The following is a 24,251-nucleotide window of genomic DNA, read 5'->3' as shown; positions in this document are numbered from 1 at the left end:
TAAATTTAATCAGCTTTGGAATAGTCACTAAAAAAGACCCACAGCAATGTCATTCTGGCAGGCTTTCCGTTTTTTTCAGACTTTTCTCATCATGACCACTAGAAGCATTCTCTACAAGTTAATCCTCAAGTTGTATCAAAAATTTATCTGATTAGCACATTCCTTTTTTTAAAAAGCAGCTTTTCTGAAAGCAATCTTCCTGGTTTGATTATTATCAGTAGTATTTGGCTCTTTATTAACACTCCAGATGTCATTCAAACTTAAATACAGCTATTTTAAATATCTGCAGTTTCATTCAATCATTTTCTTCCGAAGTGACTGTCCTAAGAGATACAGTGTGGGCAAGTCGGCTATTGGTGTAAAGATGTAGCCAGCACCATAAAAACAGTTTTGAAAAACAGTAAAGTATGTGCTTGGCTCCATTCCTTAGTCCTTTTTCCCCTAAACAGCTCACAGCATTATTCCAGCCATCACTAACCAAGCATGAGGTTTCCAGAATATCCCTTTCAGACAAAAGAAAGCAAGAGGCGAGTTCTACAGGTAACTTTTAATTCAAGTCTTGAAAATTTGAGAAGATTCAGGTATTTTTCCCTTCCCAATATGTGTGATTGCATTTATTTACTTATCTTTTTACCTTTTGCTATACAACTGTATTAGTTATCACCAGTTACCCTTTTCATTCTTAAACGACAGCACAAATAGTCATGACACCTCACAGTAGCCCTGCTTGCCATTTATGCAAAATTAAAAAAAAAAATATATATATTAAGCCTTTAATCTTCTGGCAAGGCAGGATTTTCTCTTCATGTATTAATAGCTGTGCCTGGCAGAACACACGGAAGGTGCCGACACTCGTGACTAATCTAGATGAAGTTCAAGTTAGCTGACAGGAGATCTTTCTCTTCGGTTCTTCACTCAGCTCTTACTCATCCCAGGTATCTCCATATTTATTTACTTTAACTAAAGAAAAGAAGAAAAAAAAAAAGTAGTTACACACAACTTAAATTAACTGCAAAACTTTTATACAGGGCTGAAAAGTAGGATGAAATGCATTATCATTTAAAGTGGAGAGAGTGTCAGTCACAGCACAACAGACACCTAATTAAAGGTACTTTAGAATAAATGGGGAGAAGAGTTTGTTAATCGTTATTCTTTAATGAATTAATATTCAGTCAAGAGGCCTACTGTGCTAATTCCTGCTCTGCAGAATTCCTAATTGCTTTGAAACAAATGTAACATGTGGATGAAACAAAGACAATTGGAGGAAACGGGCAAGGAATGTTACGATAAATAATGTGGCTACATAATCTCCTTACGTGCGCAATTGGATGGATTCAGGGTAAAGACACATTCAAAGACAAACAAACAAAAATCAGTAATTCCTACTAGGAAACTACTCAGCCATTATTATTTGGCAGCTTCCTTTAGTGTAGGAGTGAGTCAGAGTGTGAAAAAAACCCCAGGATACTGGTTTTAACGGATTTATTCAGAAGTACATGGTGAGTAACTGAACAAGAACCAGAAAGTGAAAAGATGCCCTTGGGGGAGTGAGCTGCAGAGTCCTCTCTAAGTGACTGCCATCACTGACAGGGCACAGGATGGACCTACACCATCCCACAGGAACGCTGACACGTGTCAGGCACCCCTTTATAAATCTGCTTGCAGATTAATTACTGAGCCTGGCTGGTTATTAATACCTATCTGCAGCAGAAGCAGCGGAATAGAGCAGGACGCGTGGTCCTTGTTTTGGTGAGGTGTCACCAACAGCATTAACACACTGACAAACCTCTCAGCAGCTGACTGATCCCGCAGTGAGGCACGACACACTGACAAACCTCTCAGCAGCTGACTGATACGAGCAGCTCTCCCACAGCACAGCTGGATTCCTGTTCCTGTTCACCGTGGGAGCTGAGCAGGCCACACTCACTCCCTGGAACACGCTCCGCTCCCCATCTCCATGCAGATGCAGGTATTTGTCTGGCCACAATGACCGGAGAAGGCACCGGCAGGTGGAAGTTAGGGACTGCCCAAAACTAGTTCAAACATGGTTTGTTTTCCCTTATGTCCTTGCAAGGGAGGGCAGAAACCACCGTCTCCTATTTGCTAGGCTGGTTCCTGGGACACAGTGATAAGGGGATGAACCAGGGGGTAACGGCTCAGGATGAATAAATGAGTGTACAACACGTCCAGAGAGACACAGGGAGCTAAATCAGATCTTAGCCCACAACAGCAGCACAATCCCTGAACTTAGATTTAAATGTGCTTCCACTTGTAAAACGTTTCTGAACTTTTATATTCCTTCCCTACTCTTTTTCCCTAAAAATACAAAGAGCTACTCTCAAAAGCTTATTTACAAATCTCATGCACTGCTCGGTGTGGTTCTATTCTCAAGGCCTCAGCATAACCATCAAAGGGTATAGAAGATATTCCTTCCCTACTCTTTTTCCCTAAAAAAACAAAGAGCTACTCTTTAAAAATCTCATGCACTGCTCAGTGGGGCTCTATTCTCAAGGCCTCAGCAAAACCATCAAAGGGTATAGAAAAAAAATCTTTCCTGTGAGGGTGGTGAGACACTGGAACGGAACAGGTTGCCCAGAGAAGCTGTGGCTGCCCCATCCCTGGAGGTGTTCAAGGCCAGGCTGGATGGGGCTTGGAGCAACCTGGTCTGGTGAGAGGTGTCCCTGCCCATGGCAGGGGGGTTGGAACTCAGTGATCTTTAAGGTCCCTTCCAACCCAAACCATTCTATGATTCTATGAAGGGAACACAGAAGCATAACAGACAATGCAATATTTGATCAACATTTTACAGAGGTCTTTTATAGCCCTCAAATAACTAAAAATAAAATAATGAATCCATATTCTTATTTCACAGCCACAAGATTTGCCATGGAATACGGCAAGGTTTGGAATACGTTGCCTAGGATTTCTGTGCATGATTTTCAAGTGCCATGTCTAGGCTTTCTATTTGTGGAGAAGTATCTTGAAAAAGAAACGTGTAGCCTAGGATTTCTGTGCATGATTTTCAAGTGCTATGTCTAGGCTATTTGTGGAGAAATATCTTGAAAAAGAAACGTGTAAATCAATGAAGTGTCAGCTGATGGAATTTAGAAGCCATCTGAAACTACAGCTTCAATAGGTTTTTAATGCCTTATTCGGCAGAGTCACGTGAGAAGAGAAAAAGGCTTTCATCCTTAAAATACAAAATTATAAACAATTATTGGGTAATGTTATTTCAAAACCACATAGATCTGTCCAAAGACAGATGATCTGGAGAAAGTAAATCACACGGATGAAACAGACTGAGGCTCCTAAGCAACACTGTTTCAAAGCTCACTGTTAGTGCTTCCCAACCTTTTGCATTTAATTGCCTAACCTTATTGCTGCCTGTTATGCCCCACTGGAGACATTCCTACAAATCATGTTGCAGTGTGATTTTATGCCCCACTGGAGACATTCCTACAAATCTTGTTGCAGCATGATTGACGAGAGTGAACACTGCAGACAAACCCAAACGACTGGAGCTGACTACTCCAGCAGCGTGTTAAACGCCAAAACGTTCCTCTTGCCAACAGGGTTTTCACAGATGCCCCACTAAATAAAAAAAAAAAACAAGCCCTAGAGCAAGCAGTTATGAATGACTTACATGTCTCCTTTTCAAAAAAATTGATTGAGTCCAAAAGTTGACTGAATGGCATCGCATTCTTATTTTGCTGGGTAAAGTTTTGTTTTTCACTGGGAAAACAAATCTCAATATTGCTGCCAAACACTGTTTCCTTCCTTTGAGTTTTAATGTAGAAAATGAACCTCTACAAACAATGCCTCTATAGAAATCCTCTAATTCCACATGAAACAATTCATAAAAGTACATACACCCCCCCCCCTTCAAAACCATCAGCCATGTGCTCTATTTTGAGAGAACAATGCTATCTAAAACACACACCCCCTTCCAAAGCTAAACCTCCTCAGTATAGCTCTGAGCTCAGAGAATTCTTTGTTGAAAGAGGTTGCTCAATATATATTCAATAACCCAAAAGTTATGAGATTTTGAGTCTGGCACCAAGCAACGTGGCTGGAGAAGAGGAATTATAATTTGCTATTGGAAGATCAGTATTTTTGAAAAACCAATTAATTTGAAATATGAAACTGCAGACCACATCACACATGAGATACCTGCAGATACTGTAAAATGAATTGCTTAAAGGGTAAGCAAAATTGCCATTTTAAACATTATTGCCAATATTTGAATTTACTACATATTGCTATAAATCAGTGTATTACCTTCCTTAGCTGGTTTTTCCTGTGAAAACTTGCTTGGAGTTTCTACCTTTGGTGGTTGCATTACCTCATACGTCTCTCTGTGTTTATTCCTTAATTCCTCATATGTGATGCCTTTCTTTTTACGACTTTCTTCTGGAATTGGAGCAGGTTCTGAAAAAAACCAACCAACCCAAACACCAAGATACTAAAAATGGCATCACACACCAAAACTTGGCTACAACCTGTTCGAGAACAGCAGTTAATTACAGCTCAATCCCAAATGAAAAGGAGCATGACAGCTGCAATTCTAAATGCAACTGGGAATGTCTGCGCTCTTTAATTAATCCACTCCTTTTATCCTTTTCATTTTGTCAAACTGCTTCTGGAAGATTGGCAGTTAACTCCTTTTCTTCATTTTACCCAGTGGAAAGCCAAACAACCACGTGGTAGTTGATGGATAAAATAGGTCTGGTCACTTCATGTAAAATCTAATATAATCATACATTTGCTATATTTATGATTGCTGAAGAGAAATCGGGGTGAAGCTCAAAGGTTTGTATTCGGGCTTTAGATTCTGCTTTCAAAGAGTTAGGACTGTATCCATCATCATGTGTCACCTGATAAACATTTTATCCTTTTATCTACATTTATGATGCAGAATCTTGGTTCTATAATTAAGGTTCTACCAACTATTGATATTTGTGATGAAGCATAATTACAATTTCCTTGACACATTTCCATCCAATACTTGTATATAACTAGAATTGAGTTGCATGAAAGGGCTTTTTTTTTGGGAAATAAAACCTTTTCCAGAAAGCGGTTAAAAAATCCAAACTAATTCAACGTGTGAAACTCAGCATTTGAGAGGAACTTCCTCCTTTGTGCAGCAGGGAGACCTGAATTCAGGAGTGTGTGTTTCCCCTGCAGTAGCTGAGGCCAGAGTTCAGCTGGAGGGAGGGGAACAGCTGCACCCAACAGGGCCCGAAAACCATTTCAGTTCTCCCTGAGAACATCAGCTGTTGCTGCACAGGACACAATACACATTCAGTTCTCAGAAGATTTAAATGTTTGTCACATTATTAAAAAAAAAGAACAGTTTAATGTCACTGAGTTCTAGTAGGACGCAGTTACAGCACTACCTCTGGGGAAAACAACCTCAGAAAGGCTAGGAGAGAAATAGCAGGGACTATGGGAGGTGTATTCATCTTCATTTCTATGAAAAAACTTCAATTCAGGCTGAAGGGTTTTTGCAGCTTTAGTTTCACAACAGATTAAAGCTTTTAAGTTAATTTACAGTCTTTACTTGCAATTAGAGCTACAAAACATGAAAAAAAAAATCCCTGAATTTAGTTTACAGTTAGAACACAAAATTATACATATATATATATATATCTATCTTTGGTGTAAAAACAAGTCTGGGAACTTCAAGCTGTTTCATTCAAAACCGCTACATCATACCGTGTATGTTTGCATGGGATGAAAATAGATAGTTTTGGAAGAGAAGTATCCAAGAGAAAGGCAAGAGTCACTGTAGTACCAACTGCTAAATACTAAGACCAAACACACCTTGGGCAGGGTAGTCAGTAATTCCTGTAGGCGAGGATTCATTCAGGGAAGCACTGAAGGGAACGGGTTCGTAGCTGGAGAGGGCTCGGTCTGTGGAACTATAATCGTCTGAATAGCTAGAAGGGAGCGGGAATCCAGCTCTTGGAGAAGAGGATTCAGTAAAGGACTGAGGAGGCATGTCTGAAAATTCAGATTTCCGACTGGTACGGCTGGAAAAAGAAATACTAAAGTTAAAAATGGAACTATGAGAGTACCGTTAAGCGCAGTTCAAGAAAATGCTCTTTTATTTCAAATGGCTTAGTTTCTAACATGAATTATCGTCACCTGAAAATCTCCAGAAGAGAAGACAAAAGAGACAAAAGTATTTTGCACTTTACAAGACAAAAATGACAATCCCTCCCCTCAGGGAGTCTTCAGACAGGAAAAAAAAAAGCATCAGGCACAAACAGCAGAGGGTGTGCCCACGTAACTAGTGGTAGCACGAACTATAGTTATTTTTAAAGGCCTTTGAGGAAGAATTTGCAACTTAAACCCCTTCCTCATTAGAAGCTGCTGTAATTGATCAGTACTGACGAGCAGAAGAAAAGAATGAAGAGCTATCTTGGCGAAAATTAAATGATGGAGGTTTATTGAGTTGCAGAGACATTAACAAATTTTCTCTTACGAGGGAGAGGTAAGATAAATAAAGAATATTCTGGAAACTGATGCCTGATATTGTAAAGCATTCGCTACATACTCGGAATGGCACTGCAAACCACTACACAACATGTCTCTTCATTAAGAAAGACACGACTTGGTGCCACCGAGATGTCTCTAGAGTATTTATTTTCTTACTTTGAATTTCTGCTTAGCTGTACTTTTAGTTTCATATGAAAAACATTCGCAATTGGTTTCTGTTTTATTCTCACAATAAACAGAAGTAAGCCATTTTATTGCCTCAGTTATATTTTAAAGTATATGTAAACACAGCTTTAAAGAACTACCTAGTCTTTTAGCTTCCCATCTACTTTTAACAGCAAATCAGAATTACCAAAATATATTAATTAGTAGATGGATAATGACACTGAAAAAGTAATGACTTCTATTGCTGGCTTAAAAGAGTAGCGTGTATGGACAGTAATGCAATTTGAATGAATTTAAATTAATCATTCAACCAGGGGAAAAAAAAAAAAAAAGAATTTATGACTTAGGAAATACAATTTTACAGACACAAAAGAATGGGCCATTAAAGGTTGAAGGGACTTATGGTGCAGCAGATGACAGCATTTGAAAACATTCTCCCCTGGAGTAAACACAGTTAACAATCATGGCAATTTCTTATTACAAACTGAAGGGAGGTGAAGAGACCAGTCCAGCTTGAATTCAGCTGAGTTTATACAGCAAATGCATAAAGTGATGATTCCAAAAATTATGTTTGAAGCCATAGAAATGAAAACATTTCAGAATAAAAGTAAATTTTGCAGACAAAACTGCCATAAATCTGAATTATAAAGTAATTAAGAATATAATCAAATCCTTGATAAACATTTAACAAATCTTGGCACATACCTAGCAGGACTACTTCTCACTATCCAAACACTATTCTCCCAGTTTCGAATCAAGGGTTTAAGTGAGATATTCCGAAAGTAGTTTGCAATTAAAAACCACTTGAGGTAGAAAACATTTTGGAACAAAACAGGAAATAGTTTTAAGAACCTGATGAGTTTCTCATATGTACAGCATAATGCTCTTACAGATGTAAAGGATTTAAACAAACAGCAGTAAGTTTGACCACCATTCTTCTTCCTGCACTGATATTGTTTACCGAGCTCTTTCCTTTGATAAACACTGAAATCATTTCCACCCTCTTCCTACTTCAATCAAACTAAACTATGGGAAAAACTTCCAGAACATAACACTATTTTATTTCAGTTAACTTAGTTTACTTCTAAACTAAGGGGGCAACTTCTAGAGTCACACTACTGGAAGTAAATTCCACAGGAAAACACCACCTAAATTTACAAGGAATCCATTTTACTAAGTAAAATGTTTCTTTTTCTACCCCTCAAAGTGATCAGGTGTATGTAAAGAGCTCAAAATGCACGTTTTACAGCTGGCCAAGTGGGACAGATACAGCTTCCTCAAAGTGGCAGATCTGGCGTAACATGGGAAACAGGGAAGGGGCAGCTCGGAAGGTCTTTGAAAGCTGCAAATGTAGCCTTGATCTTAGTGTTTAAAAAGTCCTATTTAAGAATAAGTTTTAAAAAGAGAATTAAATTCTTACTTATGTGAACTATGTCTCTGAGCTTGTCGTAGAACATCTCCTATTGGGGAATCCTTCAGTTGCTTAAATTTCTCGCTACAGATTGGTATGTAGGATATCTTTCCAGCCAGGTATCCACACATTCCAGCAACTTTTTTAAAAGAAAAAAAAAAAAAAAGAAAAAAGATGATTTTATATGCTGTATCATAACATTCAACATAGGTTTAAAATAATAATTGTCAAATAAATTATACAGTATCTGGAATAAATGAAAAAAAGAGTTTAGATCTAACCCAAAACCATGCAGTAATTATCTTTCTCTGCTTCTTCTGCAGACAAAGGGTACTAAAAGCAAACGCAACAGCTGACCAGAGACACAGAGGAGTGACTGAGACATGGCATGAGCATCAGATGATTTCAGCTAGTACTTGATGAATGAAAGGTGACAAAAAAAAAAAAAAAGGAAAATAATTGCAATCACTTTTTCCCAACAACCAGAAATACCAATTAACTATCAAAGGTGATAAAAAAAGTGGGGGATAAACAAAGGTAGTAAATTCTGCTAATTTAATCCATCAGAACATTCAGATCTTGAAAAGGCTTTCACTAACATGAAGAGAATTCTAAATAAACTTCGCATTAGGCTCAGTGTCTTCTGAAGAGGATCCTATGAAATGGTTGCCAGGAGGCAAACAACTGAATTAGCCGAACCCCCCCCAATCTCCAGGCAAATGCTTTCAATTTAGTGCCTTAGCTATTTTCATGTGCTAGACAGGACATAAGAATAAACCACCACAGTAGCTCTTTCTGGGCTTAAAAACTGATGATTTCCATCAACTGGCTCCTTCAAGTTTTATGAGTGGGTAAATGGAGTATGAAGGATCATGAAGGATTCAATGGCAATTAATAGAAGCTTTGTTGTTGACTTTGTAGGAGAAAAGAACTAGACCCTTCTTTCATATCAACGAGTATTTTCTAAATACAAAGACTAAAGACTCTCAATCATCTTTAAGTCAGGAAAGAGTTAATTACCAGTAACATTAATCCTCTGAGGTCCTCAAGCTGTAGATTACATTGCCTGGGAATCAATATAAAAGGGGATTTTACCCTACCCTGCTGTACTGGTACGGAAATTGTGATTCCTGTTCTAATCTCTCTATTTCAAAAGGAGGTTAAAAATCCTTTTTTGAGGGAAGAGAGAAGAACAGCCACAACTATAAGCCAAGTTCACAAATGAGAAATGCAAGGGTTTAGCTGTTTAGCAGGTCAAAAAAAAATTGGAAGACACCTCAAGTATGTACTAAAGGGAAAAATTGCAAGCCCCTAAAAGGAAAAATGGCCTGACAAGAATTCAAACTAAATATTTAGCAAAATAAAGCTAAGCAGCAAAGGTGATTAATCCTTGGCAGAAATCACAAAGAGAAAGCTTCCTTTCCTTGAGGCCTTCCAGATAAGAAAAGTGAAAGCATCTCTCTGTAAGATGTTTCACCCGAAGTAATTATTGGCTAAAATACTTGGTTTCTCTTATTACAGAACTATGAGCCAGATGATCCATGTTTTCAAAGGTAGCACAGTAAATTAGTTACTGTTGCTCTCTGCTTCTTCTGTATTTGTAAAAGAGGCCAGGTCCCACTGCAGGCTGACATGAGGAAGGACACACTGATCTTACCCTTCTTTGCCAAAGAGGGGTAGAGGAGACGGGTAGCTCCATGCTGACAATTTAGTGTGTCGGTCACAACTAACTCCATTAAATTGTCAGGGTGTCTGGGAGACTACTGAGAGAAGTTATGAGTAATTCCTATCTAGAACATGAAACACCTCTCTGCTTCCAGATAAAATCAAGAGGGGCAAATTGGGGTAAGATGCATCATGGAGACTCAAAATGACCTGATTCAACTATGTCAGTTAGAGAAGACCCATTACTGCGTTCAGGCATAGGTGCTCTTTAGAAAAAGAATCAAGCAACCACGAGTGACACACACCACTATAAAAGGCAGACTATTGTAACCACCAGATGCAGAAGCAGCATGGTTAGATCAGTGACACCAGAAAAGCAAGAACTCTCTTATTATTGTTGTTTAACATCAGCTATGAGCTACCAGCGCTGCCTGCAATTGCTCTTCTTTCAGAACTCGTGGAGGGAAAAAAAACTAAACAAAACCACAACTGCACTGCTTCCTTTAATCAGATTTCACTGCAGGAGGAATGTGCAGTTAAATTATGAGACATAATTTGAACCTGTAAACTATGTCCCTGGCAATAGTTTTCAGGAAGATCCTGTAGACAGTAGGGGCACCTGACCTAAACAATACGAGGATGAAACGAAAACTGCTTAACTCAGGCCTTTTACACTCCAACTACCTCCCAGAAAAATCCCCGTATTTCAAATACACATAAATCACATGAAGTTACCTACTGGAAAACAACCAAAACAAATTCTTTTGGTATAAAATGAAAGTCCACGTGTCAACCAGGGTACATCCAAAAGGAGCAGCCAGAAGTATTTTGGCTTATACTCTTAACGTCAAGAATAACTGGTCCAGTCCAGCTGCTCCTATTTTCCCCCTTGATTTCAAACTATTAAATAGGAGGAGTGTAGCCCTTAGAAAAGTGTAGGAGGTATCAGGGAAACAGCAATTCTATTATTTATTAGAACTGTTTGTGTTATTAACATTGTTTGGGGTTCAAAGAAAGCAAGTAGAATTTAGTATAAACAAATGGCCGCCCTAGTCTCTCACATTCATTTATCTGCTCCAACACCACTTCCTTCACCACAAATCATGGGTTTTACCTTCTTCCCACTGGAGTAAACTCTAAGAGTAACTGGCTATATATGGGCAGATTGGCAAGATGGCAACTTCCTGTTTTACTGTCATCTATTACATTGAAAAGGTTAATTTATTAATTTATTTTTTGATTATACTTAATCCAAAATCATTCACAAGAAATAGCTGTTTTCCTACAATTGTACATACATAATGTCCAGGAAAAAAATGGTACTAAAATAGCCTGAATGGGACAAGTGAGCTGCATGAATAAAGACCTTCAAATTAGGAAGGGAGGGGTGGGTGTACTCTGGCAAAGTAATTTAAAGTAAGCTCGTACAGTATTTATTTACAGTGGTTTTAATCTTAAATTCTTACGTTACACTTGTCAAACGTATTCAAAACTTGCCCAAAATGCGCTGTATAAATTTGAGGATGGTGAATAAATCACAGAATCACAGAATCTTCTAGGTTGGAAGGGACCTTAAAGAACATCTTGTCCAACCGTCAACCTAACTCTGACAAAAATAGACACCCACACAACAAACAAGGAGCATCATCACTAAACCATACCTCCCAGCACTACATCAACCCGTCTTTTGAACACCTCCAGGGATGGTGCCTCAACCACCTCCCTGGGCAGCCCATTCCAATGCCTGATAACCCTTTCAGTGAAAAAAAATTGCCTAATATCCAGCCTGAACCTCCCCTGGTGCAACTTGAGGCCATTTCCTCTTGTCCTGTCGCCTGTGACTTGAGAAAAGAGACCAACCCCCACCTCTCTACCCCCTCCTTTCAGGGAGTTGTAGAGAGCAATAAGGTCTCCCCTCAGCCTCCTCTTCTCCAGGCTGAATAACCCTAGTTACCTCAGCCTCTCCTCGTAAGACTTATTCTCCAGACCCCTCACCATCTTTGTCGCCCTTCTCTGGACCCGCTCCAGCACCTCAATGTCTTTTTTATGGTAGGGGGCCCAAAACTGGACACAGTACTCAAGGTGAGGCCTCTTGACACTGAATAAGTTTTTTTTGCAGCGTGAGATGCTGCAGTTCAGAAACAGAACTAAAAAGTTGCTGACCGATAGAATGAACTGCAGGAAGGTGAAAGTTACTCGTCGGACGTATCTTCAGGCACAGCTCTACCCCTGCAAGCAGCGAGTGGAGTGACAGGGAATCAGCCGGGCCCACAGGAATTGCATCACTGCATCTGCCCAACAGACTCCAGAACCGACGGCGTGAACACGAGCAGGATTTATACGTAGCTCTTACTTACATGCAACTTTGGTAAAAGAGCCAAATCTTGAGCTGTCCCTTAGAATACCTGAAAACGAGGATTAAAGAAATAAGTTATTAAGAATCAGGCTGAAAAACATCAACTATAGCTATGCTTGCAGGTAGCAGGTTGCTCTTTTACACTTAACGTTGAAGAACATTCAAGAAAATCTAGCATCTGAATTCCCCATGAAATTACAAAGATCTAAGAACTACCCATTTAATTATATCACACACGGTATTACTACACATTGTAGAATATAATGTTTCATAATCCCTGAGATATTACATTTGTCAGACCAAAAATGAACATGAATTTGATTTCAGCTTAAAGTTTTGCTCCTTCAGTTTTAGGAACTGCAAGTCATGTAGCTGAAAAGTCTAAATTTTTAATTACAAGTAGATTAGACATTATATTATTATAGTAACTTTATAAACAGCAGAAATATATTTCATCTGAGCAAATCCAAATTAACCCAAAGAATGTTTACACTTTACCTCTCCTAATTAAGAAACTAGTAGCAAGCATGCTCGCCGCAGCCAAAGGAAAAGCTGTAAAGAAGAAGAAAAGTTGCTTAAAATATGATTATCAACATTTTCAACCACATTTAACAAAATACGCAATAAAATGAGAGTTCCTAGGCCTTACTAAGCTCATCTGTATAAGAATATAAGTGTATATATAGAGTTAGCAAACTATATATAAATTATGAAACATTCTCAACTCGAGTTCTTGAGACCTACTACAAATTATGCAGTTCTGGTTAACGAGTCATCCTGTCTTCATGCTTCCTAAAATGCAAAAGTCAATGGCAGGTGGGATAAAGCTCTAAGGAAAAGATTCCAGCTCTGGCTATGGCTGCTACAGCATCAAGGTGGAGCAGAACTCGAAACCAGAGCCGCACACACAGCTCTTCAGGACGGAAAGCAGGTACACAGAGGCCAGTGCCTCTTAAAAATTTCTGATAACCAAAAGTCTTGACTTCGTTTTAACATAAGAATGTTAGAAAAAGTCTAACTCTTACAGAGATATAAATTAAATTGATTAAAATTAGGTAACCGGTTTTATTCACCAGCAAATTAAAGAACAGGGCAGCTTTTTCTGTAGCTTATGGATCAAACTGTATGATTCAAGGGTAGGGTCAGGAATGCAGAGAAGACGACAAACACGGAAGACATTCCTGCCCGTCGCAATCAGCTTCACAGTTCACAGCAGGGTTTATCACATTAGAGGAGCCCAGGTGGCAGGAAGCGTTTGAAGACAGCAAGAAACAAAAGGAATGCTTGTCAAGCAATGGTAACTATGAATGGGGAAGATTAACTTTGAAACTATTCATAAAGACCACCACAGCTACACAAGACACAGTGACACTGAAATATCGACCCTGACAGAAGACTAAAGTTAATTAAAGATTTAGATGTGTCACAATGAAATGACATTTTAAGCAGGTCTGAAAACGTAGATGCTACAAAAAGGCTCTCCTACTTTCCCTAGGGGAGAAATTTCTGCAACAGCACTAGATTTTATAGTGTTTTGAACACACAATCTGCTAATTAAGTTCATATTTGAAGATAAATTATTTTTTTTTTATAATTTGGACAGCACAATATTAAAATATATTTTGTGAACTAAAAGTTTATTCCTTCACAAATTCTGACAGGTTAAAACTAGCAGGTCCAACCAGCATTTTAGAGTAAATATGACTTGATGTCACTTTTAAGAAAAAGTATTGGCTCCACAGTTCACATGCAAGATTACAGTAACACTTCAAAATGGAGAATAAATTCCTACAATCTACTGAAGAATAAAACCCTGATGCTTTCAGAGATTCTAGATCTAGATTTTCCAAAATTTAGAGTTCTACATTTTCTAGGTAGAGAATGGCCAGGCAGATTTTAAGCTAAATCGTAAGAGGAAAAGAATAATAGGGGAGGTAAAAAAAACCCAATCCTAATGAACTTATTACCAAGGACTTCAGTCTAACCCTTCGAGGTTTGAAATGACTTATAGGTCCAACACAAATATTCCGGACATCAAAGACAGGTTATGCACTTTAGTGGAAACAGCTGCTAGTATGTGAACGTATAAATGACCTAAAGTGGTAACTAGAAATTAAAAGAATAATAGGTAAATGAAAATTGGGTTCATACATAAAAAAGTGCAGAAAAAAAAACAAAGGCAGTTTAATAAATTGGAAAATATCAATGCTTTTCACTGCTACGGGCAAATGGGATTTTTTTCTGCTTCAGGAACAAAATAAATTGTAAGAAAAATAATCAAAGGCTGATATATCAACAGCACATAATTAAGGATAGCAATGAAATGTACCCTGCCAGAGTAAGGTCAACCAGAGCAGGCTGGACAGGAACCCATCCAGGTGGGGTCTGAATATCTCCAGAGAAGGAGACTTCACACCCTCTCTGGGCAGCCTGTTCCAGTGCTCCATCACCCTCAAAGTAAAGAGGTTTTTCCTCACGTTAAGATGGAATTTCCTGTGTTCTGGTTTGTTGCCAGGCGCCACTGAGAAGAGTCTGGCCCCATCCTCTTGACACCCGCCCTTTAGATATTGATAAGCATTGATGAGATCCCCTCTCAGTCTTCTCTTCTCCAGACTAAGCAGACCCAGGTCTCTCAGCCTCTCCTCATGAGAGGTGCTCCACTCCCTTGATGATCTTTGTAGACCTCTGCTGTACCCTCTCCAGCAGTTCCTTGTCTTTCTTGAACTGGGGGACCCAGAACTGGACACAGTTCTCCAGATGTGGCCTCACCAGGACAGAGTAGAGGGGGAGGATGACCTCCCTCAACTTGCTGGCCACGCTCTTTTTACTGCACCCCAGGGGACCTAAAGTGGTAACTAGAAATTAAAAGAATAATAGGTAAATGAAAATTGGGTTCATACATAAAAAAGTGCAGAAAAAAAAACAAAGGCAGTTTAATAAATTGGAAAATATCAATGCTTTTCACTGCTACGGGCAAATGGGATTTTTTTCTGCTTCAGGAACAAAATAAATTGTAAGAAAAATAATCAAAGGCTGATATATCAACAGCACATAATTAAGGATAGCAATGAAATGTACCCTGCCAGAGTAAGGTCAACCAGAGCAGGCTGGACAGGAACCCATCCAGGTGGGGTCTGAATATCTCCAGAGAAGGAGACTTCACACCCTCTCTGGGCAGCCTGTTCCAGTGCTCCATCACCCTCAAAGTAAAGAGGTTTTTCCTCACGTTAAGATGGAATTTCCTGTGTTCTGGTTTGTTGCCAGGCGCCACTGAGAAGAGTCTGGCCCCATCCTCTTGACACCCGCCCTTTAGATATTGATAAGCATTGATGAGATCCCCTCTCAGTCTTCTCTTCTCCAGACTAAGCAGACCCAGGTCTCTCAGCCTCTCCTCATGAGAGGTGCTCCACTCCCTTGATGATCTTTGTAGACCTCTGCTGTACCCTCTCCAGCAGTTCCTTGTCTTTCTTGAACTGGGGGACCCAGAACTGGACACAGTTCTCCAGATGTGGCCTCACCAGGACAGAGTAGAGGGGGAGGATGACCTCCCTCAACTTGCTGGCCACGCTCTTTTTACTGCACCCCAGGGGACCACTGGCCTTCTTGGCCACAAGGGCACATTGCTGGCTCATGGTCATCCTGTTGTCCACCAGGACTCCCAGGTCCCCCTCTGCAGAGCTGCTCTCCAGCAGGTCAGCCCCCAACCTGTACTGGTGCGTGGGGTTATTCCTCCACAGATGCAGCACCCTACACTTGCCCTTGTTGAACTTCATCAGGTTCCTCACTGCCCAACTCTCCAACCTGTCCACTTCTCACTGTATGGTGGCACAGCCTTCTGGTGTGTCAGCCACCCCTCCCAGTTTTGTGTCATCACCAAACTTGCTGAGGGTACGCTCTGTCCCCTCATCCAGGTCGTTAATGAATATATTGAGTAAGACCAGACCCAGCACTGGCCCTTGGGGACACAACTAGTTACAGGCCTCCATCCCTCTCTGGGCAGCCTGTTCCAGTGCTCCATCACCCTCAAAGTAAAGAGGTTTTTCCTCACGTTAAGATGGAATTTCCTGTGTTCTGGTTTGTTGCCAGGCGCCACTGAGAAGAGTCTGGCCCCATCCTCTTGACACCCGCCCTTTAGATATTGATAAGCATTGATGAGATCCCCTCTCAGTCTTCTCTTCTCCAGACTAAGCAGACCCAGGTCTCTCAGCCTCTCCTCATGAGAGGTGCTCCACTCCCTTGATGATCTTTGTAGACCTCTGCTGTACCCTCTCCAGCAGTTCCTTGTCTTTCTTGAACTGGGGGACCCAGAACTGGACACAGTTCTCCAGATGTGGCCTCACCAGGACAGAGTAGAGGGGGAGGATGACCTCCCTCAACTTGCTGGCCACGCTCTTTTTACTGCACCCCAGGGGACCACTGGCCTTCTTGGCCACAAGGGCACATTGCTGGCTCATGGTCATCCTGTTGTCCACCAGGACTCCCAGGTCCCCCTCTGCAGAGCTGCTCTCCAGCAGGTCAGCCCCCAACCTGTACTGGTGCGTGGGGTTATTCCTCCACAGATGCAGCACCCTACACTTGCCCTTGTTGAACTTCATCAGGTTCCTCACTGCCCAACTCTCCAACCTGTCCACTTCTCACTGTATGGTGGCACAGCCTTCTGGTGTGTCAGCCACCCCTCCCAGTTTTGTGTCATCACCAAACTTGCTGAGGGTACGCTCTGTCCCCTCATCCAGGTCGTTAATGAATATATTGAGTAAGACCAGACCCAGCACTGGCCCTTGGGGACACAACTAGTTACAGGCCTCCATCTGATCCCAACCCTCTGAGCTCTGCCATTCAGCCAGTTCTCAATCCACCTCAATACACAAACGTATAGCAATATCTGTGAATAACAAGAACTGATACACTGGCAGCCCACATCTCCTGCAAAGGGACATTCAAACAATATGTATTTAATACAGTGAATACAACAATCCAGGTCCGTGTAACACAGAACAATGAAACAAAGACAGGAGATCTAATAAACAGCAATGGGCTTTAGGCGCTCCCAGGGACAGAATGGCACAGTACACAACCCCCCCAAACATCTCTCAATTACTGTTGTAGTTCCCTGAAGTGAAATTACTGAAGAAACTTCTAAACAATACCTTAATGTTCTATCTCCAGTCTCTGTATAAAGATGCACAGAGCACTAAGTTGGGTTGCCCATCAAGAACTCGCAGCAGAACAAATAACTGCCTCCCCTCTTGTCTTCCAGGAGAGAGACTATCAGTAAGCCATAACCACATCATCACCTTCCTACTAATGAACCTGAGTCTTTTCACTTATGACAATATTATGGCCAGATTTCAGCAAACAAACTCAAGGTTTTCAGGTATTTGAATAAAAGTGAAAGATGAGAATGCCAAAGCAATGGGGAATGATAAAACAGAACTTTGAATCGTTAATTCAAAATCACAATGCCTTAGAAGTTGCCCCGGCTACAAGGAGAAATGAGAGCCCCACTGCACTAAATTTAGCAAATCAGCTGCTAAATTCTTCATACGTCCTGGTTTCTACAAAGCCACCTATCAGCCTCAGGAGGAATCTGCTAGGGTGTGATAAAATAGTGGGTAACAATCACATCAGAAGGCTTGGTCAAACCTCTTGACCAGGTGTATAAAAACCAGGCATGTCTTGAGCCTTCAGATTACAGAAACAATGTAATGCCATCAATTCTCGATGTTTTGTGAAAAAAAACCAATCCAACATAACCTTGATAATTCAAATAAATTAACACAAGACACAAAGTATTCTGTGAAAATAACATTAAGTTTACTATTTCTATATACTAGCTGTAGTACAGAAACCACTGACTGAGAATCCTGGCTTTTCTTTACAGGCAAAAAAGCCCAAATGTCTGGCCGTGCACAGACACAGGAATTTTCTCCAAAAATAGAGCTGAGTGACTACTCATACATTGTTCTCATCACAAGTCTTCATAAAGATGGAAAGCACTGGTTCTAAGCTAAACTATTTTATTCTTGCATTTGTTGTTATCTAAAGATAACAACAAAATGGAAAATAAAAATGTAGCAATAACAAAAAAATAATATTCAGCTATATGACTAAATAAGAGACTCCCTTAATTATATCTATTTTCAGACTTTAAATAAGCTTATTAATTTAAAATATGAGGGGATCCTGTTATAAAGTATAAACCTTACAAAATACGTTGCGCCTTTTACAACACTCCTGTTCTGCAAACTGTAAATCCTACAGGGATCAACGTTTACCAGGATTCAATTTCAGCCTGTGTGAAGCTTGTTAATGAACTGTTGAGACACGCTGACCTGGGCCTTCCTTCCTTAATGCCTCAGATAATAACAAAAACTAAGGCTGGAAGAAAAGCAAGCCCAGTTTACCAGCAAGCTGAACTTACCTCTATAGCGGGCGCTCTCTTCAGCACATTCCTTGAGGAGTCTTCTTTCCTCCTCTGTCGGCACATAAGGCTTAGGGACTTCCCTCTTTCATTAGGGAAATAAATTAGAAGAGAATGAGCGAAAGAAGGTTTGGGGGGTTTTTCAGTTTAAAACTTTGTCTAACTTTCACACCTTGTAGTGCCCGTATTTTCACATAAAGAGCTGGTGCCTTTTGTTGAGAAATACCCCATGAAATATATAATTTTAAAAATCCAGTGCCTCTGCAAAACACACAAGAGCATAACACATTTTGTGCATGCTCAAAGCCCAACTCAGTTCACTCCTGTTTTTCCTTCCAAGAAGCCTGCTTTGCTGCTCCTCGCGACCAGCTTTCCGTGATTAATGAACGTTAACAGCTTATTAAATCCCTGTTCAGAATATTAGCCAGGGTTTTAATGACACGATGTGTGCTGTCCGTGTTTTTACCAGCGGGTGAGGCGGTTTATTCTACTAGAGGTGCGTGACCCTCCACGGTCGCCAAAGGAGACACCCGGCCAGACCGTCGACCGGCAGAAGGACACCGGTACCGGGGAGAACACGAAAAAAACCCCACGAATAGCCGTCGGAAAAGTCTTAAAGGCACCATCCCTGCGTCGGGGCGGCCGAAATGCTGACAGGAACCCACACTCCCCCCTCCCAGGCCTGCAGAGGCCCAGCCGCCTCCCCCCCAAGCCGCAGCGAAGGGGTTCCCCACACAGGCCTGGCGGCTTTGCCCCCACACACGCAGAGCAGCGCCCAACCGAGCCAAGGACAAGTACCTCGGAGGGGTCACCCACCTCCCCGCCGCCGGGACCCTGCCCGGCCTCCATGGCGGGGCGGGGAGGGCAGTGAAGAGCGATGGCTGACCCGGAAGCGGAGCCGGGGTTGCGCGTGCGCGGAACCGCACAACGGGGAGGCGGGGGAGCGGGGGGAGGCGCCCGATCCCGCCTCGGCAGCTTGGGGCGAACGAGCGCCCCTCCCCGCCCCGTGAAAGGTTATTAGGCTATAAGGCTCCTCGGTGGGGCTTCTCCTTGCTCCTTAAACCCCCAACCTGCCCTTCGTGGCCTTGCCTTGTGGGGTAAACCCAGCGGAGAGGCCTGGGCGGGCGGGCCGGCCTCGGGGTAGGCCGTGAGGGCCTCGGGCAAAATGGCGACGCGGGGGGGGCTGAGGGCCAAGGGCCGTGTGTTTATTCGGGCGGTGGAAGGGCTTAAGGTTAGCAGCTGAGGCCTGGAGCCTTCATTTCGATCGTGAGCGTTTCCTTCCTGTGCTTTATCTTGTTTCCTGCCTGCCTTAAGAATGCCACCCTCTTGGCGCGTTTGAGAGCAGGCGCTGCTTCAGGAGTGGCGATTCCCCTTAAAGGTAACCCTGATGTGGCTGGGTCTGTTTTGCACAGTGTGTTGGTGCCTCTCGGCTCTGTAACTGACTTGCTGGTTTTGATAAATGGCAACAAAAAGCCTTTATCTATCAATGCCTAGCTTCAATAGGTATGTTGCCAATAGGTACATTAACTGGTTGGTAAAGACGAGGACAGAACTAGCTAAATAGAAAGGATACCTGTTACCTAAAAAAGAGTTGGAGTTAGGAACGGGCAGGTACTTGGCAGGCAACTGTCTGAACTTGAAAGTGGTAGAGGTTTGGTGGTTAGGATTGTATTGAAGTGGGAGATTAGAAGGAGGCCGTGTGCTTCCCTCTACCTAATCCTGTTGAAATGCCAGCTTTGTTTGATGCTTGCGGTTTATCAGAAATTGGGAAAAGCTGAGGAAAAAATAAAAAGATTTTTTTTCTTGATAGCACGATATATGCTGTGGCGTTTTCTTATAAACATTCAGTACTGTGGCTTGAATTCACTGTATCCTGATCTGCCTCTACTTGCCTGGAATGCACCACTCCCTCTCAGCCTTTCCTGGAGCGAGCCATTGTCTCTTCGCCCTGGAATTCAAGTGAAGAGGCTTAAATTGCTACTGTCTGATGGCTGTACAGAAAAAGGCCATGCCTGAAGATAGGAGAGGGAAAGTCTTAGAGATTGAGGGTGTCTGAAATTAGTAGGGAATGTAACTATAAGATGAACACAGAGCACGCAAAGTACCCAGGACAAATGACCTGAGGAGGGTGCATAAAGTAATAGCTTGGCTGCCTGGAGCAGCTGGCTGCACCAGGAATGCTGTACAAGAAATGGGTTTCCGAGTATCAGATTCTTGAAATAAACTGGGAGAGTAGAAGCTGAAACTGTGTGTTGTGGGATTCTTAATTCATAGCTTTCATCATGCAACAAAGAAGTTCCTAATTTCCATGAGATGGCTGTGTCTGATAACGTAGATTACTTCCAACTTTCATCTCTGCCAATCACCTGGGTCTGCCCTAACGAAGCACTCGCCAATACAGTGGACATCAATTATGTGCATTATTAATCTGAAGGCAAAAGATTTTGACCTCATTGGCTCACAACGGTTTTATTTCTGGGACTATAACATGCTTATTGAGACAGTTTATTTCATGCTTCTTCCCACTTCGCTTTCAGTACGTTCTAGGCAAAGAATATGATGGTTTGTTAAAGCGTGGGTTTTCGTAGGGGAGGACATCTATGGACTGCACCTTCTCTACACATGGACCTTCAATGGGGAGGAAATGGATTTTGGTCTCCTTCACTGAAGGAAACAATGACCATGAGCAGTTGTTTTGCCTCTCCAGTGTGAAATTAACACTTATCCATTGAGTTTCCTTATTTCACTATCCCCAAGTCCCTTCAACTTCCAATGGGGGGAAAAAAAATGGGGCAGCAAACAGGAGTTTACCATCCTTTCAAAAATCTTCCCTACTACAGTCTGCTGGTGAGATACTTAACAGTGCTTAAAGTTTCACCTGGTTACATACACCCATTTGTTGGCTTAGAACAGCAGTTGTAGGGCTGTGTTAAGCATAGATGGTAGAGCATCCTTGGCACTCCATTCTCTGTCCTCAAGCCTTTTTTTGAAGTTTGCCCAGAGAAAGAAATGTTAACAAGTCACCCTTTATGGCATCTTGTCCATTTTTACTACTTCCTTTATACTCGTGCCATCTTTCTTGCAACTGTTAAGGACTTGAGTTTGAAATGGGTGATGGTATGGCTGAGTCCTTCTGATGCTCTGTTGGCCTCAGGCAAGGCTTAAGGCTAGCTTTTTAAGCCCTTTTTTTATAAATCTCATCTCTTGAATACTATTTTTCCTACCTTCTCCTTTGACAGATGCCATTATCCGATACGGTGTTTTTGTTTAAAAATCTATGTGCTAGACTAATCCTTCAGAGATGACAAGGCAGCATTATTTCTCAGGGAGTTTTTCAGCTGTTTGTTTCATGCACAATGGCGGTCTGATGTTTCAGCAAATGTTTAGTAATTGGTGTTTTGTGTGCGTGTTTCTAAATATATACAATCTACAAAATTGATAAGATTATTTGTAAGGAGCAATAGCATAAAGTTATGTATTTTTGCAGTGCTCCAGGAGTCAAATTCTTTTTAGATGTATTACAACTTGCTTATCTGTGACTAAACTTGTTATCTTTTATGACTTGGTATCACACAAGAGTGAGGAATTTATTTGAGACTCAAAATACTGTCAGACTGAGACTTGGTAGTTAACCTTTAGAAATTTAAAATTATTTATTTTGAAGGAGATGCCTCAAAGAAGGAAAAGTTTCAAACGATAAGTTTATTTTTAAAACGAACTGATTAGTTATCTAACAAGAAGTTGGAAGATGTGAAAATCAGATGGTTCTAATTGCAAGACTTTACAAAACAAAGTCCCTGGTGAATATTCAGAACTCTTGAAGCCGGAGCTCAAGAATTAATAGGGTGAGTTATATGTAGACTGGCAAGTGGTTTAAAAGCTTACGTTTTGGATAAATCCTTTCATTCAACAGTTAGTGACAGGCTTTATACAGGTCCACTGCAGAACAAAGGGTTGGCTTCACGAGTAAGTTTGGTAGACATGTGAAAGAGTTGGAGCGTGTGCTGATCTGGTAAGGAAAGTCACCAAAACAGGTACTGGAAGTTTATGTGCTTGAGCACGGAGCTGGAATGGTGATTTTTTGTTGTTGTTGTTGCTTTTGGTTTTTACTTGGCGCTCTGGACAATAGAGTAAAACACAACAGCTGAGAGCTTCTGATTCTTCAGTGGCTGCCAAGAGTTAACAGGACTGTATTTGGAAAAATCACTCTCTCCCTAATGAAGAAATAGCAGCGCTTCATACCGAAAAAAAAAGAGCATTGTTGTAACTACCACAACTGGTGGCAAACAAAGAATCAGTTATTTGCCTGAAGCATTATGGCACATCAGCAAGAACCAAGAGTGGGTGTCTTTGTGGAGCCAATACTCAAAGCCTCAATTAGTAAGGACTTTACCCACGTTGATAATAATTACTACTAATAATAACTGGCACTGTAATGTACTTTGAAAAGTACTTTACATGTTAACTAATCCTTAGGGCTATTTTGTAAGGCAGGCAGGTAACAGGCGGGCAAATCTGGGTTCTGAAAGTGTTATGATTGTGCACCCCATAAAGTTCGGGTGCTCAGGCTCAAATACCAATAGTCTGTTTTTCATGGGGGGTGAGGTTCAGCCACTCTCGTTTCAATTACATGGATGTATATGCATTTATTGGGAAGATAAATGAGCTCCTAATGTGGGATAACTTCAAAATCAGAAGCAGCTTGTAACACTTTGCTTCAACCAATTGTCTGAAATTATGCACACCATCAGTAGCACCAGAATCCTGTTTTTCTTGTTAGGTGTTCTATTACCCAACATTTAGACTGCAGTACGATTGTTAGAATAAAAAATATTCCATTCACAAAATTCTTAAATCTACAAGAAAGAGTTAACCTGAAAGAGTCTTCTCAGCTAACAGTATATAATTATTTTTTTTTCCTCTCCTGCTTTCTTCTTCCTACTGTTTTCTCCAAGCTAATGTAGGTTGTCTGTCTCGAGGGTGGGACAGGGCACAGGGACACGAGTAGTTTGACGTGGAGGGACTTTTTACTCCACGTAAACCAGAATCACACAAAGCTTGGGAGCTTCTCTTAAGAGAGATCGGCAACCGTTGTGCTGGCGCGTTTGTTGTTTGTAGAAAGCATACTTTTTACTCGGTTCTGTTTTTGTTGGATGAGCTTAATGTAGTACAGTGCTTGCAAGACGGGGGAAAAATGGTGACTTCGGGATTCTTTCTAATACTGATGATATTTTATAATGCGTTTTTTCCTTCCCCCCCCTCCCTTTCTTTGCAAGCCTGGAAGTTTTGAGGCACTTCAACAGAAAACAGTTAGTTTCTAACCCCTCAAAACGTTGCTGCTGGTACTCTTCCCCTTTTTATTACCAAACCTTCGCATTGTTTAGGAACACAGGCGTTACACCCAGCCGCGCCAGACCTGTCGTACCGCTGCGAAATCCCGGCCGGTCCCGGTATCGGCTGAATTTTCTGAGGATGTTGTTAGGAAATTACCTCATAACCTCGCCCCGCCGCTCTCTTTACCGCAGGCCTTCCCCGCTGCCGCCGGGGGGAAACCGCCTGAGGCCGAGTTCCCGTGGTTAAACCCGCCGAAGCGCTCTCACCGGTGGGGCGCTTCCCTTAGGATGTGCCCGTCCCGCTGGGGCGGGAGGCGGCTCTTCCTTCCCGTTGTACCGGGCCGAGCCCGCCGTCCCTCAGCCGCCGGGGGAGGCTTCTGGGCGGGGACAGCGCCTCAG

At 41.6% G+C, this 24,251-nt stretch overlaps 1 protein-coding gene across 2 annotated transcripts; it reads right to left on the bottom strand.

Moving 5' to 3' along the window:
• Positions 1-532: 532 nt before the first annotated feature.
• OCIAD1 (OCIA domain containing 1) lies at positions 533-19,459 on the bottom strand. Of its 2 annotated transcripts, none has more exons than XM_014945639.1 (8): positions 19,318-19,459; positions 18,520-18,604; positions 12,597-12,650; positions 12,100-12,147; positions 8,087-8,216; positions 5,824-6,032; positions 4,279-4,428; positions 533-960 (listed from the first exon to the last, which is right to left on the bottom strand). In XM_014945639.1, exons 1-8 carry the CDS (start codon positions 19,366-19,368, stop codon positions 923-925), a joined length of 765 nt encoding a protein of 254 aa, XP_014801125.1. In that variant the 5' UTR covers positions 19,369-19,459; the 3' UTR covers positions 533-922. The 2 variants fall into 2 exon arrangements, with proteins under 2 accessions (XP_014801125.1, XP_014801126.1); XM_014945640.1 differs by having other exon boundaries at positions 19,336-19,384.
• Positions 19,460-24,251: the final 4,792 nt, after the last annotated feature.

This window comes from Calidris pugnax, unplaced genomic scaffold, assembly GCF_001431845.1.
Source record: "Calidris pugnax isolate Ruff unplaced genomic scaffold, ASM143184v1 scaffold58, whole genome shotgun sequence".
Classification (NCBI taxonomy): Eukaryota; Metazoa; Chordata; class Aves; order Charadriiformes; family Scolopacidae; genus Calidris; species Calidris pugnax.
This window is presented reverse-complemented; position numbering and strand designations above follow the sequence as displayed.